The sequence below is a fragment of the Talpa occidentalis genome, unplaced genomic scaffold (assembly GCF_014898055.3).
Source record: "Talpa occidentalis isolate TD23 unplaced genomic scaffold, MPIMG_talOcc4v2.1 talOcc4.17, whole genome shotgun sequence".
In the NCBI taxonomy this organism is placed as follows: Eukaryota; Metazoa; Chordata; class Mammalia; order Eulipotyphla; family Talpidae; genus Talpa; species Talpa occidentalis.
Genome location: NW_023601754.1, coordinates 44,451,080 through 44,469,348, shown reverse-complemented (window position 1 = coordinate 44,469,348; position 18,269 = coordinate 44,451,080). Strand labels below are relative to the sequence as shown.

At 55.7% G+C, this 18,269-nt stretch overlaps 3 protein-coding genes across 14 annotated transcripts in view; 2 read left to right on the top strand and 1 right to left on the bottom strand.

Annotated features, from left to right (window-relative positions):
- FBXO46 (F-box protein 46) overlaps window positions 1-6,102 on the top strand; it is a 27,100-nt gene extending 20,998 nt beyond the window's left edge. For 5 of the 6 annotated variants that reach the window (XM_054697250.1, XM_037516800.2, XM_054697249.1 and 2 more), the window contains one exon: window positions 151-4,136. In XM_054697250.1, the coding sequence (XP_054553225.1) occupies window positions 226-2,043 (1,818 nt within the window). In that variant the 5' untranslated portion in view covers window positions 151-225 and the 3' untranslated portion in view covers window positions 2,044-4,136. Of the gene's footprint in view, window positions 1-150; window positions 4,167-6,066 lie in introns of those variants that run through there. The other variant, XR_008552544.1, reaches the window with a different exon arrangement.
- Window positions 3,549-12,038, bottom strand: QPCTL (glutaminyl-peptide cyclotransferase like). 6 transcript variants are annotated; one of them, XR_005126141.2, is made up of 8 exons: window positions 11,829-12,038; window positions 11,205-11,348; window positions 9,929-10,210; window positions 8,453-8,605; window positions 8,269-8,368; window positions 7,681-7,797; window positions 6,021-6,242; window positions 3,549-4,873 (listed from the first exon to the last, which is right to left on the bottom strand). XR_005126141.2 is itself a non-coding variant. In XM_037516804.2 (7 exons), exons 1-7 carry the CDS (start codon window positions 12,036-12,038, stop codon window positions 6,097-6,099), a joined length of 1,152 nt encoding a protein of 383 aa, XP_037372701.1. In that variant the 3' UTR covers window positions 3,553-6,096. The 6 variants fall into 6 exon arrangements, 3 of the variants coding, with proteins under 3 accessions (XP_037372701.1, XP_037372702.1, XP_037372703.1); XR_008552546.1 differs by having other exon boundaries at window positions 3,551-4,873; window positions 5,682-6,242; XR_008552545.1 differs by having other exon boundaries at window positions 3,552-5,826.
- Window positions 6,110-18,269, top strand: SNRPD2 (small nuclear ribonucleoprotein D2 polypeptide). Of its 2 annotated transcripts, none has more exons than XM_054697251.1 (3): window positions 6,110-6,144; window positions 14,162-14,341; window positions 17,992-18,269. In XM_054697251.1, exons 1-3 carry the CDS (start codon window positions 6,134-6,136, stop codon window positions 18,164-18,166), a joined length of 366 nt encoding a protein of 121 aa, XP_054553226.1. In that variant the 5' UTR covers window positions 6,110-6,133; the 3' UTR covers window positions 18,167-18,269. The 2 variants fall into 2 exon arrangements, with proteins under 2 accessions (XP_054553226.1, XP_037372695.1); XM_037516798.2 differs by lacking the exon at window positions 6,110-6,144 and adding an exon at window positions 12,629-12,729.

The following is an 18,269-nucleotide window of genomic DNA, read 5'->3' as shown; positions in this document are numbered from 1 at the left end:
ACAGCCCTTCTGCAGCCCTCCGTGTGCTCACCGGTGGGATGGGAATTGAGTTCTTGGTGGTCTGCCCCTGCGGGAGAGGTTGAGGCCAAGGAGACCCTGGGAGGGCTGGCGATTCCCCCAGTGCCCCAACCTCCTCTTCCCTGTCTCCAGGTAGCCTGTGCAGCTCCCCACCAGCCAGGTCCTGAGATTCGGTGAATCCCTGCTTGTCTGCCACCGTCCCCCAGAATGGACCGTGGTAGCCTCCTGCCCTTCCAGCTGTGGTGCCCCAGGCCCTTCGGCACCTACTCCCAGAACCAGCCACGCCCACCTTCTGCAGCTCTCAAGCCTTCAGCCTGCTCAGAGCCAGGCAGCGGGGCTGAGCCAGACCATGGACCTGCCCTCTCAGAGAATACACCACCCACCTTGGCCACGGAGGCCCCGGCCTCCCAGCCTGCCCCGCTTCTGTCAGCAGCAGCAGCCGGCGACGAGGGCCGCGTCCTCCTGGACACATGGTATGTTATTAAGCCCGGGAACACGAAGGAGAAGGTAGCCTTCTTTGTGGCCCACCAGTGTGGTGGGAGCAGCCGGGCCAGCTCCATGAAGGTCAAGGGACACTGGGGCAGTGACAGCTCCAAGGCCAAGCGGAGGAGGCGCTGTCTTGAGTCGACCAAGGCCCCACCGGACCCAGGGGGCCAGGAGGGGCCCCCTGCTGCTGAGGGGGCCCCGGCCTCAGCGGGTGAGGACGTGGACCTGCTCTCCGTGGCGGAGATGGTGGCCCTGGTGGAGCAGCGGGCCGCCCTGGCCCTCCAGAACTACCCGCGCCCTGGTACCCCAGCACCCGTGGTCTTCGTATCGGCTGAGCAGGGTGGTCCCGCCAAGGGGCTGGGGTCTGAACGGCGGGCTGGCGGCGGGGACTGCAGCCGGGTAGCCGAGGCGGTGGCCCATTTTGAGGCCCAGAGAGACAACCCTCCTGCCAAGGGCCTCCGCAAAGAGGAGCGGCCTGGGCCTGGCCCTGGGGAGGTGCGTATAGCCTTCCGGATCTCCAACGGCCGGGAGCCTCGTGCCTCCGATGGCAGCATGCCCAACGGGAGCGGGGGCCGCCCGGGTTGTGCCTACCCTGGCAGTCCAGGGCCCGGGACCCGAGCCAAGGACAAGATCACCTGTGACCTATACCAGCTCATCAGCCCTTCTCGGGACGCCCTCCCCAGCAACGTGGAGTTCCTGTTGGCCAGGGCTGATGAAGCCAGCGAGGGTGAGACCCCAGCCCAGAGCAGGCCTGAGGACACGCCCCCAGCCCCCCCTCCACCCCCTGCCCGGGACTGCGGGGCCTCAGGCTTCCACGTGGATGTGGTGGTGACCGGCGTGGTGGACGAGTGCATCTTCTTTGGCAAGGACGGCACCAAGAACGTGAAGGAGGAGACCGTGTGCCTGACAGTCAGCCCCGAGGAGCCGCCTCCGCCGGGCCAGCTCTTCTTCCTCCAGTCCCGAGGGCCTGACGGGCCTCCCGACCCCCCTCCCGCTGACTCTCCAGCCGCGGCATCAGGCCCAGATGACGCGGAGGCCACAGCGGACACCTCCCTGTGCCGCCTGTACCGGCACGTGTCGCACGACTTCCTGGAGATCCGCTTTAAGATCCAGCGGCTGCTGGAGCCACGGCAGTACATGCTGCTGCTGCCCGAGCACGTGCTGGTCAAGATCTTCAGCTTCCTGCCCACGCGGGCCCTGGCGGCGCTCAAGTGCACCTGCCACCACTTCAAGGGCATCATCGAGGCGTTTGGCGTGCGCGCCACGGACTCGCGCTGGAGCCGAGACCCGCTCTACCGCGATGACCCTTGCAAGCAGTGCCGCAAGAGATACGAGAAGGGCGACGTGTCGCTCTGCCGCTGGCACCCCAAGCCCTACCACCACGACCTGCCTTACGGACGTTCCTACTGGATGTGCTGCCGCCGAGCGGATCGCGAGACCCCCGGCTGCCGCCTGGGTCTTCATGATAACAACTGGGTGCTGCCCTGCCACGGGCCGGGCGGGGGTGGGGGCCGCGCAGGCCGGGAGGAAGGGAGGTGAAGCCGGGGGAGGGGGGGGAGAGCCCACCATGCCCACTCCCACCCCCTCCCCCGGGGAGCCGAGGACCCATACCCCAGTCCAGACGCGCTCACCCCTGCCCCCAAGACTGAGATGAAGTTCAGGGGGGTGACCCAGGAAAGCACTCTGACACACACCCCCAGTTGGTTTTCTACTCCTCAGACCCAGGGGCACGGACCCTTGAGTAGGGTGTTTTTTATCAGCATCTCAATTTCTCCATTTAGCCTCAGTACCCTCCCTGCCCCTCGCGCTACCAGGGGTCCCCAGCAGGGAGCAGATGGCAGCTAATTTTAGTACTACTTAAGGGTTTCCCCACTTGGGCCCCCTTTCTGCTCACTCCCCCATCTCTCTCTGGCGCTGATTTTCTCCCAAGAGGCTACATCCCCAAAGTTGGTACCTGTCCATTTAATGTACCATGCCAGGGCTCACTTCCTCATGAATCGGGGGCCACTGGGTCACAGATCAAATTGAGCACGTTTCATGGCCATTTCTAGGTGTTTCCCCATTAAAATAAAAATCGCTGTTTTCTTCTTACAAGCTACCAGTCTCCACTTCCCCCAAGGGGAAGAGAAACAAAGTTGGCATATAGAAATTCCCTTCCTCCTCCCATTATTTAAGCTGTTGCTCACTCTTCTCCCACCCCCCAAAAAAGCTGTGAAGCCCTCCGCCTCGCTTTTGACAGCGTGGGGGGGCCGGTGGGCAGGGACTGTGGGTTTGAAATTCTGGGTTTTTCCTTCCATTCTGGGCACTTGTTCAGGCACGGGGTCCCTTCTCCCCAAGCCACCTGTGTTTCTTTAGAATCCTCTGGTCAACGGAGACCTTCCTTTTCAGGCAATTTGCTCTGGGGTATTTTTGTTTGTTCTGTTTGGGTTTTTTGTTTTTTTTCACCATTGTGGTTCTGGAAGCTTCTAGAGTGTGGCATCTGACCAATTTTGAATTGGTCCTTTCTATAAAATCAATATTTATAAGCCTGGGCCCAGACTGGTTTGTGTGTTGTTCAGGGAAGGTTTGGGAGAGGAAGGAGTCACGGGTCTGTGCATGGTGGGATGGAGCACAGTTTAGCCAGCCGATTCTTAAGCTGAGATTGTGTTTGAATTTCCGCACCTGTGTAGTTTGGATTCAAAGATCTCTGAGTAGTAGTAGCTTAAACAGCGTAGCTTTTATTTAGAAGTCCAGTGTCGGATAGGTCATGGTGGCCCTGCAGTCATCCAGAACCCAGACTCTCCAAGCTCAATTCAGGACACACTAAGCCAGAAACTTAAGGGAAAGAAACGGAGGCCCTGAAGCCAGTTTTTACTCCGCGGGCGTTTGCTGACGTGGACAACTCAGGTTTCCTATCTGTAGTCTTACTGGGATGACCAGGCAGAAGTCATGGCCAGAGCCCGCCAAGGCGAGGCATCCACAGGAGCTAGGTGCCGCGGACCAGCACAGCAGTAGACGATGAGGCCACCTCAGGGTTGAGAGAAGCGTGCAGGGTGATCAGGGCGTCGGTGAAAGAAATGACAAACAGACACACTTCAAGAGTGAAAATCTGAGTGTAATTTTCTTTGAGTTTGTGACCAATATATATATGTTTTCCAAAAGCACAGGGACAATGAATATCAATGAAATCAGCTTGCTCATGGGCTCAGTCTATCACCATCAGGGAGGTGATCTACGTAACAAGCAATGACTTTTATAGAAGAAAGAAGGAAGTTTAGAAAGACAATAAGGGATAAGGTTATTTAGCATTCTTGTAGTGGTTCCTGGTGGTCGTTATCTTTTGATAAGCTTCTGTCTTTTCAGGGAGCTTCCGCTGTACTTCCCCTGCTTCAGGGTGTTATGCTGTTCTCCCCCTGCCCGAGGGGAGCCCCAGGCCAAAGGGAAGGATGAAAGTGGGCCCTGAGAATTTGGGGTCCCAGGCTGGCCCTTGCCTCAGGCCTGCAGCCGGGTTTGTATCGCCTGTGCACTGCTAGCTGGGCTCTCGGGCAGAAACAGACATCAAATGTGTCGGGAAGAGCTGACACTTAGCATCTTCCACAATTTTTCAGATAATGACCATAAGCAGCACCCAGACAGATGGAAATAAAGCCGCCTGAGCCAGACCCCAGTGAAGGCTTCAGATGGTAAGACCACCAGTCATAGATGTTAATACAAGAGCTTGGAAATACCTGCAGGGAAGCCAGGGCTAAATGATGGCCTAGCGGAGATGAAAGAACACACACACACCGTAACCGGAAGTGAAAACGCCATGGCTGGCCTAAGCAGCAAGTCAGACATAAATGAAGATTTATTGAAGTATAAAGTAGGTCTGAAAAATAGTACAGAAATCCCCTCGCAAAAAAATACATAAAAGGTTATGGAAGATGGAGAAAGTCTGAGACAATTGGAATTCTAGAATCAGAAGAGAAAGCTGCAGAGGTAATATTTAAACACACGATGGTTGTGAGTTCCACACTGGTAAAATGATACCACTAAGCCCAACGAGTCAGGAAATTCAAAGAACTGTACACCTACCACATTGCACTGAAGGTGTCCGGCTGCGGGAAATTGGGCAAGTGGTTTCTCTAAAGCTCAGTTTCCCCTGAACAATGAGAATACTGACAGCCCCCCCAGAAAACTGATGTGCGAGACATCACATTGAGATTGCTTGACATTGCTCATCAAATACACCATCATGCAGAGCTGGGGGGGTGGGGAGCGGGGGCAAGTTTGGGGAGTTGAGGAAAACACTGCCCAGCACCACAGCCTCATCTGTAAAATGGAATGAACAATCCTCGTCCCAAGTGGAGATAGGCATCGGCCCCTGCCCGGTGCATTCAACCAGCGTGTCCTGCGGGGAGGCATAAGGGCTGGGTGTGGAGCTGAACACGGAGCCTTCCCTCTCCCAGAGATGGTGGTTTCACTATTTCTGGGAGCCCAGGGCAGAGCGTGCACTTGAGTGCTTGACCCTGTGTCCCTGTGGGTGATCCCTGTCAACCTCCCTTTCTGATGTCTGGACTTCTGTCAGCCTCACCTCTAAGAGGCCATTCATCCCCCTGCCTCAACCTCCCTCTTGCTTGCAGCCAGTCTCAGAAGGGGCTGCTTTTGGTCAACAACTTGTTGGTCCAGCACAGCTGATTTTTGGAGAGAGGTAAGGTGGTAGCCCAGCTGTAGGAGAGAATCTGGGCGCTGTAAACAACTACTTCATAATTCTCAGTCACAAAGTGTAACCAAACTGGACCTAGCTCAGGATCTGGGGATAGTAGAGAGGGTGGGGGCAGGGCGGGGCCTAAGTGAGTGAGTGTGTGCAGAGTAGTTCCTGACACATTCTACAGCTGTGGCAGGTGAACCAAGGACCTTTTCCAACTGATACTCATCTGATACCCTGAGTCTCGGCCCATGAGCCTCCTGAGGCTTCAGCTTTGAGTTGGCGCTAGGGATGGTGCTAGAAGGTTAATGTTCACTCTCACTACTTAATAACCCTGCAGCCTGGCCTGGCATCCTGCTGCCAACCAAGTCTCCATCAGTCACACAACCAGCAGGCACAGAGCACAGGTAGGACCCCTGTTTTTTTTATACCACCCCCCATTCTATGGAGTAAGTTTCCTAAGCAGCTATGAATGCACCAAACCCTATCCATAAGGACAGCGTGCCCCAACCTGTGCTCATCCTTGTGATTCAATGCGTCTGGATGAGGCCTGGCAGTCTGCATTTTTTAAATAAGCAGCCCAGTTGAGTCTGAAAATGAAGGAGGGCTGGGAAATACTAGCAGTTACACCCACCATTGCACTCTTGTTCTCATGGCTGAAAGACAAAGAATGGTTTGGTGTAAATAATTTGCAGAGAATCTAGGTCTGACTTGCCCATTCTGAACACCAACGCACTCAAACTGTCAAGGTACCTTCTGAGGTACCTTGCTTCTCTGAGTGCTTTCCCCATGGTGACATACTTTGGGGGAAGACCGCCTTTTGTCTTAACCTTGACAATTCACAACGTACCGTGAAGAAATTCAATGTTTCACCCCGCCTCTTTGATCTCTGCCAGGTGCGCCTCTCTGAGAGTCCGTGGGACAGACTAGAGGCCCAGATACTCAGCCAGGAACACAGCGAGGATGCGGCTCAGGTTGTGTACCGTGGGTGGGTGGAGGTTGGCCTCCGAGTCCTCCGGTGTGTGCCAGACGACAGGGAAGGGCGTGGCGATGAGGTGGAGCACCGGGACCCCTGCAGGGCAGAGAGGAGACCTCGGGTCAGGCCCAAGCTGACCTGGGACACCCGGCCTGGGTCACCAGGCTTTGCCTTAACATGGAATGGGGAAAACTCCATTCTGGCGCATGAAGAACTGATCGGCAATTTTAAGGGCATGAGGGTTGAGGGTGTATGTCAGTTTAAAAATAGAGCCATCATCCCTACTGTTTTCCTAACACAAATGGGAGAAACTCAGAATTTCATGGATTGTACAAAGATGAGAAGTGGGGGAGACACTGGTACCTCCTGCCAGGCATGTGTTATTTAGGCTCTTTTCCTTGCCAGTGAGCACTACCAGCTACCTAGTGCTGTGAGACCACACCCACACCACTTCCTCTACCCTGCCTTTCTGGGGAGCACGCGAACTCCCCTGCTTTATCCCACTTGACAGACATGGACCCCAGGTAGAGGCAGGCAGAGCGATCGGCTGAAGATCCCCTCCAAGTCTCAGCACACTCAGAAATTGAGCCAAGGGCACCAGGCTCTGTTTGCAGCGCCTGCACCAAATCGGGATCCCTGCCTAAGAGCATTTCCTTCTGTGTCAGTCCAGATTTGCTAAATCCCAGCCCCCGCCCAGCTAGACAGGAGCCAGGTGGATGATGGCCTTCATGTACCCTTGAAACCTGGCTCAGTCCTTGCCTGAGTGCTTGCTCATTGATGGACTCAATAAAGAAGGCCTTGTAAGGGCCTATTTGTTGAATGAGTAAGTGATAGAGTAGAACATTTAAAAGCCGTCCCCAGTATCTACTCTATGCCAAGTGCTGTGTAAAGAGGCATTTTATATGCCTAATCTTATCTGCCCTGCCCTGCGATTATGACAATACCCTTACACATGTGCTTGTGTGTGTCCCTGTCTTCATTTTCCAGAAGCAGTGAGGGTTTGGAGAGGCTAAGTAATGGGCTTTCATCAACTGGTGGGAACCCAGGCCTATGCAGTTCTAAAACCTATGGTGCACCCCTCTACTTGATGTCTTTGACCTGGCTGCACCTCAGAATCACCTGGGAGTTTTGTAAAAATAACTCAGAGGCCCAAGGCTGTGTTTCAGTGGGCCTGAAATGTGTCCGGGCCTTTTCCGATGGTCTCAGTTCTCCTGGACCACCAGGGCCTTGAAAGGCATGAGGTAGAAGGCACTCTGCAGTCATTAGGCACGAACAGAAATGCCAACATTCCTTGACTACCTGATGGGTGCCAGGCCCTGGTCACGGTCTTTACGTGTATTTGTGCATTCAGTCCCCTCAGCACTGAGGTGGGGGTGGGGGTGTGTGCTGGAGGAGAAAAATTGAGGCATAAAGATGTTAAACAAGTTGTTACCAGTTTGCAGCTTGGGGAAGGGGCCAGGACCAGGACCCTTCGGTGGCTTGGACAGACAGATGTGCACACACGCACGCATGCACACACGCACGCAGCTGGTACCTCTGCGGAGGAAGGGGATGTGGTCGTCTTCCACGGAGCTGATGGGTTCCCCTGGCTGGAAGTACATCACTTCCTGGGGATGAGACTGTAGCAGCTTTAGACGGTGCAGGCGCTTCTCTGGAGGTGGAGGGGGTTAGAGAGCAAAGGTCACCCCTCAGGAATCAAAGGTTTCCCTGCTCATAAATCAGCGGAGGGCAGGAGGACTCTGGGTAAGGCACTGGTCCTCCCAATAAGAAAGAACGAGGCTTACTAGGCTCCCAATCTCATCTAGTCTCTCTGAGTCAGGAGGTAGATATCACCATCATACTCATTTCTGGAAAGGAAATTGAGGCTCAGAGAGATGAAGCCATTTGTCTAAGTTCCTATAGCTGTAAGGAGACCCAGGATTTGACCCAGGGTAGTCTGACTGTAATCATTACATTGACCTCAGAGGGATCTACTTGTTCCTGCCCTCCTAGGTTCTCGGAGAGAGGCTAGGAAAGTAGGGGGAAGGCTGGATGACTCCTACATGCTCAGGTGCCTGCCTCAACTGGTCCTCCCTATCCTCCTGTACCCCATACTGGTGCCTGCTTCCCCCTTTGTGCTTACCGATACTCCTCAGACGATGGAACCAGCGGGCTGTGCGAGGGAAGTGACTGTAGAAGGTCGGATTGGGGGCCCCCAGAAGATCAAGAAGCATAAAGAGCTCCTAGGGAGAGAGGCCAGAACTGGAGTTGCAACCTCGCTTCCCCCTCTCCCTCCCCTGCCAGAACCCAGGGGACCCTGGTCTTACGATAGCCTGGATCCTGGTGGGGCCAGGACTGTGGGGCAAAGACTCCATGAGCCGGGCCAGATGCCGGGAGCCATACAGGGAGTCCTTGGGTCCCCACTCCTTTAGTGCCTCTTCACCGTCCAGGAAGAGAAGCTGCAGGGTCACGGGGGCTGCCTGCAAAACCAGTGGGCAGGGCCAGCTCAGTGCCAGCCTTGACCCCAACCCACCCACATTTCCTGCCTGCCTGCTCAGTAGACCTGAATATAGGTGTCTCCTTAGTCATTCAGGGTAGTGGCCAAGAGTACGGACCGCACCAGAGTGCCTGGGTTCAGATCCCGACTCTCCAGCTTCGTAGCTGAGTGGTCTTGGGTAAGTTACTAACTTCCCAAAGCTTCACTTGTCTCATCTGGAATGGGGTTAATCATACTTCTAATCACAGGGTAGGCCAAGCCAGGTTCTAGCACAGTGCCTGGCCTATAGTAACTAAATAAAGGTCAGCTCTGATGTTGTTGCTATTCCTCAAGCTTGTTTAGCAAAAGAGATCCATAAGTAAATATAGATGAATAATTATGCAGACAGTGAAATGCAGTTGAGACAAATGCTTCCCAGAACTCCAGGGTCCTGCAAGAGCATAGGAAGGGGGCGGGGTGCGTGTGTTGAGCCCGGGGTGCATGTTGAATTTGCTGGGATGGGGTGTGGATACTGGGGGTATGTAAAAGCTGACCTGGCAAAGTGACACAAAGTGTTCCCAGCAAGGGAGCAACACGGAGCAAGGTTAGGGTGAGAGAAGGAACCAGAGAAGTCAGCAAGGGCCACAGCTCAGGCTTCGTTACAAAGCCACTGGGGTTAGAGCCATGGAGGGGGTCGGAGCAGGGAGGGGCACCAGGAGATTGAGCTTTTCATTCATTCATTCCTACATTTTGATTGACATCTTATTTTATGCCAGGGAGTAATCTGGGCTAAGGGTATGAATAAAACAGGAAACAAAAGCAGCCAAGTCCCTGATTAGAGGGAGCTTATTGTAGTTGTGGAGACACACAAATCAACACAAAGGATCAGGAAATGGGGTGGTGATGGGGAGATATTTTAGGGTGGCTAGGAGGGCCTCTTTGAGGAGGTGACATTGGAGTGGGCACCTGAATGAAGGGTCGGGCAGACAGCTGAGAAGAGCACTTTCTAGGTAGAGCAATGCCCTGAGGTCATTCTCTAGGAACACAGAAGAGGTGGGTGGCAGAATTGCAATGAGCAGGGGGAGAGACTAGAGAGGTCACAGGGGTCACCGAAAGGACTGGATTATGTTGGGAAGGAGGTGAGAGCCACAGGAGGGTTTGGAGCAGAAGGGGGACAGGACTGCAGGAGGTGGAAAGATGCCAGTGGCCATGTGTGTAGAGTAGACACAAGATCAGAGACACAAGGTGGTGGGGGTAGGTGGCATGAACCAGGGCAGAGGCAGCCTCCCCCCACCCCCGCCCCGCCCCACCCCGCCCCATCCCTCACCTGTTCCTTGGCTTTGCTCAGCTCCAAGTCGAGGGCCTGGGCCAGCTCTAGTAGCAGGGCACAAGGCACAGCTGAATCCGTGGCCCCCACAAAGGGCGCTGACCCAGATGGGAAGAGCTTGGAGTCGTAATGGCAGGCAAGGGTGAGGTGACTGGCAGCCCTTGGGTCCAGTGTGGCCACCACATTACCAAAGTTCAGTGGCCCCAGGGGTGTCGAGGCTGTGAAGGGGTCCAGCTCCACATGCCAGCCTGCTGTCAGGGTCCGCATGGTGGCCTCCAGGAACTAGTGGCGAGAGAGGTGGGAGGGTGGGGAGCACTGGGGAGGAGGTCAGAGAAGGGCCCGGTGACCTGAGCCTTACAGAGCAGTTATGTTGAGTCTGCAGCCCCACTTCGGCTTGCATCACTCCCTCGACACATTTCTGCTGCGCGCCTGTGGAGTGCCAGCAGGATGTGACCCTGCTGTGTGCTGAGCTCTTTTTAAGATTTACTTATTTATTTACACAAGAGCCAGGGTACAGGCCAGAGGCATGGGAAGGTGAGAGGATTCACCAGAGCCAGAGCTGGGAACAGAACACACAGACTTACGAAATACACTGCTGAGGGGAGCAGTGGGCACGACAGAAGAGGTCTGCCCCGCCATGTGGGACCCTGGCCGGCGGGCCGGGAATGAACCAGCACTGCTGAAGCTTCGGACAGCTTCACAGCGCAGCGCTCAATGGCCTGTGCCACCAGGGGAGGCCCCCGAGCTCTATTTTTTACCCCTGCCGGGTAGGGTTTGTAATGACTGTTTTGCAGATGGGAAAAGTGAGAAACAGCTTAGGAAACAAGTCCAAGGTCACAATTTAAGTGACCAGAGGTGGGTTTGAACCCAAGCAGTATTCAAATGACTCTCCATGCTTTCTGGGAGGTGACATACAGATGACCCAGGACCATTTCTGGAGCCAAACTGTTTGGGTTGAAACCCTAGATGCACCATATATTAAGGATGGGATTTGGGCAAAATGCCCAGCTCCTGTGAGCAAAATCACCCATCTGCACGATGAAGAGCTCCTTGGATCCCACCTCATAGATGCTCGCTGGTCATGTAAGTTTGGGGAGGGGGCGGGGCCGGGGGTGGCAGTACAGAGGGTGGTATGGCCTGGTGGTTACCAGTGCGGGATCCTGAGAGTCACATTAGCTCAGCTCTGCTTCCTAGCTCCTTTGGGATTTTGGGCAAAATGCCTGTTTACTATTTGCTGGCAGGCTGGGATGTCAGGGAAGACGGAGGGGCTCTTTACCTTTCGCACTTGCAGATTGCCAGGGCTGCCCGGATTCCGCACAACCAGCAGGGGGCGCAGATAAATGTTCCAGAGACGCTGTGGGTCCAGTTGCCCCACCACCTGCCGCAGCCGGTCTTCTGGGAGGCTGGAGACCAGCGGGGTCTTGGGAGAGTAGGATGGGGAAGAGAAAAGTAGAGCTTGACAACAACCTCCATTCTGACCCGACCCCAGTCGCCATCGCCCCTAAGATGCTCCAGTTGCTCTTTGCAATCGCGGCCTGAGCATCGGAGGTTTCCAGGGTAAATTCTAGGCTCGAGACCGTTCCCCAAGTCCATCCAGCCCAGCCCGCCCCGATCTGAATGGGGGAACAGAGGCCCAGCGACAGGAAGGGGCTCTTCCAAATAGTTAACTTTAGAGTCAGAACACAGGACTGTCTCATTCCTCTGGATCCTTCCTCTCAAGGAAACTACTGCGGAACAAACCCGAAGCCGCCTTCGGTCGGCAACGGGCATAGGCTCCGAAGACAGAGACGGAGGCAGGTGCGGGGAGGGCCTGAGAGAGGCCACGTCAACCTAAGAAACCAGAAAAGCAGAAGTGGGGAACCTGGGTCCCCGCGGTGCCCGCGTCCCCGCCCGTCCTCACCCGCAGCTCCCGGCCCGGCGGCAGCGCGTCCTTCCCGCCGCGCAGGCCGCTCCAGACGGTGTACAGGGCCGAGCTCACGCCCAGCGCCAGCAGCAGCGCGGGCAGCAGGTGCGCCCGCGGCAGCAGGCGGCGCCTGGGCTGCGACGGTGTCTCCAGGAGGCCGCGCTCCCCGAGCCGCAGCCGGGGCCGCCCGCGGCCTCCGGGGCGCATGGCAGCTGCGGCCAGAAGCCGGCAGGGGGCGCGGAGAGGGCTCGGGCCCGGCCCGGCCCCACCCCGCAGGGGCGCGGCCCGCGGGCGCCAGCCCCCCGCGAGCAGCGCGGCCGGCGGGGCCTCCGGGCCTGAGCACTCGCTTCGCCGTCTCCCGGGGTTTCGGGGTCGGTTCTCCCCGGCGTTGCACGATCCCGACGGGAGCGCGGAAGGGGTGGGCCCCGCCTCGCCGGGCGGGGAAGCCAATGAGAAGCGGCTGGTCCTGGACAACATTCGCCCCCGGACGCAGGTGCCCGCCCCCGCCGGCGCGGGCGCGGGATTGGTCGGCCCCGCGGAGGGAAAGTCAACTGACCGCCGCGGCGCGGCCGGGGGCCCTTTGGAACGGCGCCGCCTCTCCCTCCTCCACCCTGCGCCGTGGTGCGGCGAGATGGCTGGCGCCGGCCCGCTGTCTCGCCCCCTCCATGGCGGTGAGCGTGGCCCCGGCCGGCTCTGAGCCGGCTCCAAGCCCCGCGCCGCGGAGCCGGGGGGGGCGGGGTCGCTGTGGCAACAGGCCACGCCCCCCTGGCTGGGTGTGCGCACGCGCCGCGGAAGTGGCCCGCGGGAAGCGGAAGTCCCGCCCCTCGCGCCCGCTCTTCCCAGGCCGGACAACGCGGTGGAGACGAGAGCGACCCGGGAGCGCAGCCGCCGCCACCATGTGAGGCCGGGCGAGGCTCGGGCGGCGGGAGTGGGCTCGGGGCTGTACATGTAGCTCCTTACGGGCGGAAGGGTGTGGGCAGAGGTTTTCGGCGACGCGGCGCACTCGCCTCCTGAGGATTGAGGACGGCCGCGGGCCCGGTGGCGGGTCCTGAGTCCGGGGAGGGCTCAGCTGCAAACGTAACGGGCCCGTTACTTGCCGTTGGGAGGGGCTGGAAGGCGCGGCGGGTTTCTGAAGACGAGCCTGGAAGAGGGGAGTGCGCACTTGGGGAAACCGGCATAGGCTGTGGGACTTAACCGCATGCATTGCTCTGGAGAAGGGTGGCTTTTCGGCCTCGTTTTGCGACTTTTACGGATAACGAGGCACCCGAATGATTTTCCTTACTCAATTATTTATTGCCTGCTCATCTAACAAGCCCTGCTTTGGACGCACGGGATACAGGGGTGAACCACCCCCCACACCCACCATCCCTAAAGCTCCTGCTGCAGCCTATGGGATGGGGAGAGGCAGACAATAAATATAATGATAATAAACAGGTAAAGTGGACGCTGTGTTAGGTGACCGGGGCTATGAGTAAAGAACTGGTAGAGCAGGGCAAAGAGTACTGGGGAATGCCAGTTTGGAGAGACTAACTTAATAACTGGTACAGAAAGACACTTGAGCGAAGATCTGAAGAGAGTGAAGCTGGGGGGTGGGGGGGGAATGAGGTGCATTGCAAAAACTTGGGATTTTACTTTTTACACTGAGGTGGGGGTTATGGGAATGAGAGGAGGTGACAGACTTTGGCATAATCCCTGGTTCTACTCTGTGGCAAACAGAGTGTTGGGGAGCAGAGTGTTGTGGGAATTGCTGACAGATTGTAGGATATGAGGAAAAGGAAGGTCAAATTGACATCAAAGTTATTGCTCAAAAGGTTTATAAGGATGGGGACTCCCTGGTGGCACAAGGGGTTGAGCACCACACTATGAAGCTATTCGCAGCCTCTGCAGCACGAGTTCCATCCCTGGCCAGGGAGCAACCCACATGGCGCAGCAGACCTCTCCTGTCTCGTTGGTGGCTCCCCTAAGCAATGTGTTTCAGTCTGTTCTGTTCCCCACTCTGTATCTGGTGAATCCTCTCACCCCCCACATCTCTGGCCTGTACCCCAGCTCTTGTATGCATAAATAAATCAATCTTTAAAAAAAAAAAAGGGTGTATAAAGATGGAGCTTGCCCCATGAAATGAGGAAAGCTATGGGTTGAGTAGGTTGGCCTGGTCAGGATACCTGGAGCTTACTTTAGGACAGGCAAGGTTGACTGTGCCTACTAGGCATCTGGGTGGTGATGCCAACAAGGAGTGCTGAGCAAGAGGATGTGTGTTGGGGGAAGGTGGAGACTGTTCTCATAGCCACCCAGGCCTCTCTCACCAATGGGATCTGTACTTTCCTGCTCAGGAGCCTCCTCAACAAGCCCAAGAGTGAGATGACCCCAGAGGAACTGCAGAAGCGCGAGGAGGAGGAGTTTAACACGGGTCCCCTCTCTGTGCTCACACAATCGGTCAAGAACAATACCCAAGTGCTCATCAACTGCCGAAACAACAAGAAGCTCCTGGGCCGTGTGAAGGCCTTTGACAGGTGAGTGCCCGGGCTTTGGCAGTTGTTCTGTCCAGGTCTAAATCTAAATAAGTAGAGAGAATAAGTAAATAGAGAATAAATAAGCAGAGAGAAACAGCTCTAGCCCCCATCTGAAGAGTCTGAATGAAAGGTGGCTCAGACGCCTCGGCAGAAACATCTTAAAGCCCTGAGGTGTTGTCGGGGTCTCATGGCCCCTCTGCGTGTGAAGCAGAGTGGGCAGGTTCTGGGGATCCACTCTGGGTTCATGTCCCAACTCTGCCTCTCAGCAGGCCTGTCACCTTTGGCAAGTTTTTATCTCATCCTTAACGTGGTCATTGCAAAGATTGAGGACTTGAAGATGTGCAAAGTATAGTAAGGCACAGCAGGCGTAAGTGACACATACATGACATGTAAATCACATGTCCTAAAGAGAAGGGGTGATAAATCCTATGAAGAAAAGTAAAGCCATGTAAGAGTGTGGAGTACTGGGAATGGGGTGCTATCTTTATTGGGGGTAATTGGAGAGGCACCCCATCAGAAGAGGCAGAACAATCTAGGGTCTGAGTGCTTCACGCAGACGAAGTATCAAGTGATCTCTCCTCAATGGGCCTCATAACTATACCCCTCATAGAACAGTTGTGAGGATTTAACGATGGTCTGTGTGTTGCTACTTGGCTCAGACCTAACAGGAGATACACCCCATAAACATAGAAGGGGATTACATTCCTTGCAGTAGTGTGAGGCTCAATTCTAGAACGTTTTTGCCACTAGCTACTACTATGTGGCCATGAACAAGAATTTTGCTCTCAGCCTCAGTTTCCTCTTGAATAGATTGGATTAAGAACAGAAGAAAGTGCTGAGCAAATGGGGACAGAGATACTTGGATTTGAACACAGACTGTGCCACTGCCAAAATCTGTGCCCTTGGGTGCTCAGTTTCCTGCTCAGAGGCTGAGGATGACACTAGTGTTTACCTCCTGGACATGAGATATAAAGGATTGATGGATTAATGCTTAGAAAGTGCTAGATAGGGGGCCTCCTGGTGGCTCAGCCGGTTGAGCACAGCGCTGTGAAGCTGTCCGCAGCCTCTACAGCACCGGTTCGAATCCCGGCCGGCCAGGGAGATGCCCACATGGTGCGGCAGACCTCTCCTGTCGCACCCGCTGCTCCCCTCAGCAGTGTACTTTGGTCCTTCTGCCTGTTCTGCTCCCTGCTCTGTCTTTGGTGAATTCTCTCACCCTCCCACGCCTCTGGCCCATACCCCAGTGCTTATATAAATAAACAACTCTTAGAGAGAGAGAGAGCGCACATGCTAGAATAGGCCTGATAGCATGTAAATGCTCAGTGGGTGGTAATTATTATAGATTATATGTATGCATGTATATTTGAATTTGTAGGTACACTTATTTATTAAGATTTTTAGATTTTTTTAGATTTATGCATACAAGAGTTGGGGTGCAGGCCAGAGGCACAGGGAGGTGAGAGGATTCACCAGAGACAGAGTGGGGAGCAGAACAGGCAGACTGACTGAAACACTGCTGAGGGGAGCGGTGGGGAGACAGGAGAGGTCTGCTGCGCCATGTGGGTAGCTCCCTGGTCCGCAGACAGCTTCAGAATGAGAGTTAACCCCCTGCACCACCAGGGAGGCCCCATGGCAGCTCTTGCGGGTCACTCCCTAGGAAAGATGAGCTTCCTCGTTCTTGATTTTTTTTCTTTTGAACCACTTGTTAATATTTACATATTTTGTTTTCTGCTTCCTTGTTTTTTCTTCTGATTAATTTTGCTCCATCCGCTTTCTTCCCTCCACCCGCACCACATCCTCTGTGTCCCCTAGGCCCTTTCCCTCGGCCTCCCTCTGAAACTCAGAGCCATCCGCGTTTTTATTACTATCTGCCCGTTCTTGAAAGTGTTTTCCTTATCGACACACCCGCTCTGTAGATGTTGAGTGTTTGTTTTTTCGTGCCGACTGCTGCACAGGCTGCTCTCCAGCTCTCCGTTTCGTTCGTTCTTAAGGTTGTGTAGTCCCCCGTGGCGTGGACAGACCACATCTTGCCCCCGTCAGTGGTGGATGTACTTTGGCCACATTCACCCAGTGCCCTCCTTAACAGCCGTGCTTCCTCCCGTCCCGGCTCCCTGTGCCTTTCTCCTCTCCGGCAGTGCTTTCCCTGAGCTTCTGTGTTTCTCTCAGCAGCGACCACCGCTTGGCCGTGTGCTCACGGGGCTCCTTGTTCACGTGTTCCATGTTCTCCTCCCCTCACTAGAATGAGCACCCCAGGAAGGACAGGGGTGTCGTATCTTTTATTCCTTTTTTTTTTTTATAGAGGCATGCTTTATTTATTTGTTTGCTGGTTTGTTTGTTTGTTTTGTTTATACATGCACTAGGCACAGTCAGAAGCGCGGGAGGGTGAGAGAATTCACCAGAGCCAGAGCAGAGAGCAGAGCAGGCAGAAGGACCGAAGCACACTGCTGAGGGGAGCAGCGGGCGGCAGGAGAGGTCTGCACGCCATGTGGGACCCTCCTCCGGTGGCCGGGGAGCAGCCGGGGATCGAACCGGCGCCGCAGAGGTCGCGCGCAGTTTCGCAACCCAGCGCTCAACCGCTGCGCCACCGGGGAGGCCCTCCTTTTTTTTTTTTTAAAGATTTATTTATGCGGGCCTCCCCTGGTGGTGCAGCGGTTGATCCCTGCAAAGTTGCCTGCAGCCTCTGCAGCACCGGTTTAATCCCCGGCCACCAGGCGAGGGTCCCACATGGTGCACAGACCTCTCCTGCCGCCCGCTGCTCCCCTCAGCAGTGTACTTTGGTCCTTCTGCCTGTTCTGCTCCCCACTCTGGCTCTGGTGAATCCTCTCACCCTCCCGCGCTTCTGACTGTACCCAGTGCTTGTATAAATAAATAAATAAATCTTTAAAAAAATATATTTATGCATACAAGAACCGGGGTACAGGCCAGAGGTGTGGGGGGTGAGGGAATTCACCAGAGACAGTGGGCAACAGAACAGGCAGATTGACCAAAATACACTGCTGAGGGAGCAGCGGGTGAGTCAGGAGGGGTCTGCCGTGCCATGTGGGTTGCTCCGCAGCCAGCGGGGATCGAACCAGCACTACAGAGGTTGTGGACAGCCCCACAGCGCTGCGCTCAACCGCCTGCGCCACCAGGGAGGCCCCCTTTTATTCCTTGGTGTGTTCATTGCAAGCGTTTCGATTTGCTGATCCACACTGTCCTCCCAGGGGCCCCCCTGGCACCCTGAGGATGGACAAGCAGGACTGGAGGCATCACGTGGGCCCTGCAGCCAGGGAGCCTGGGTCTCTGAGAAGAGCGTCTGTGCTGCCGCCTGCAGAAGTCAGGAGCGTTGTAAACACACACAGGGACGTTCTGTTTGCCTTTGCCAGTGCGCAGTCCTGATCGAAGCACAAGGTGCACTGCATGTATTGGTTTATTTCATCTTCACACCAGCCCTCTGAGACATCCCCACCATGAATGTCTCCATCGTGGAGAGGAGGAAACTGAGACAGACGTGTGAGGTCTTTTGCCCACACCTCATCCTGCGGACTTGCGGCAGGGGTCCCTGGCCTGCGCCCCACACTGCTGCCAGAGGCGGGAGGCGATGCTTGCCGGGGAGAGGCTCCAGAGGCTCCCCCTCACTCCCGGTGCCTTTCTCCCACTGTCCCCACCAGGCACTGCAACATGGTGCTGGAGAACGTGAAGGAGATGTGGACGGAGGTGCCCAAGAGCGGCAAGGGCAAGAAGAAGTCCAAGCCGGTCAACAAGGACCGCTACATCTCTAAGATGTTCCTGCGCGGGGACTCGGTCATCGTGGTCCTGCGGAACCCCCTCATCGCCGGCAAGTAGGGCCTCTCCCTGCCGCCAGAACGCACGCCCTCGCCCGTGAAGACCTGCCCTTTCTGATGGGAATAATAAAGTCCTGTTTGTTTGTTTTTTTTTCCCCCAGTGG

Coding starts and splice junctions, on each gene's coding strand:
- SNRPD2 (XM_054697251.1), top strand. Junction 14,342..17,991: donor CGTGTGAAGGCCTTTGACAG/GTGAGTGCCCGG, acceptor TGTCCCCACCAG/GCACTGCAACATGGTGCTGG.
- QPCTL (XM_037516804.2), bottom strand. CDS start 12,038: ATGCGCCCCGGAGGCCGCGGGCGGCCCCGGCTGCGGCTCGGGGAGCGC. Junction 8,606..9,928: donor TGAGCAAAGCCAAGGAACAG/GTGAGGGATGGG, acceptor CTGGTTTTGCAG/GCAGCCCCCGTGACCCTGCA. Junction 6,243..7,680: donor CATCCCCTTCCTCCGCAGAG/GTACCAGCTGCG, acceptor TCTGCCCTGCAG/GGGTCCCGGTGCTCCACCTC.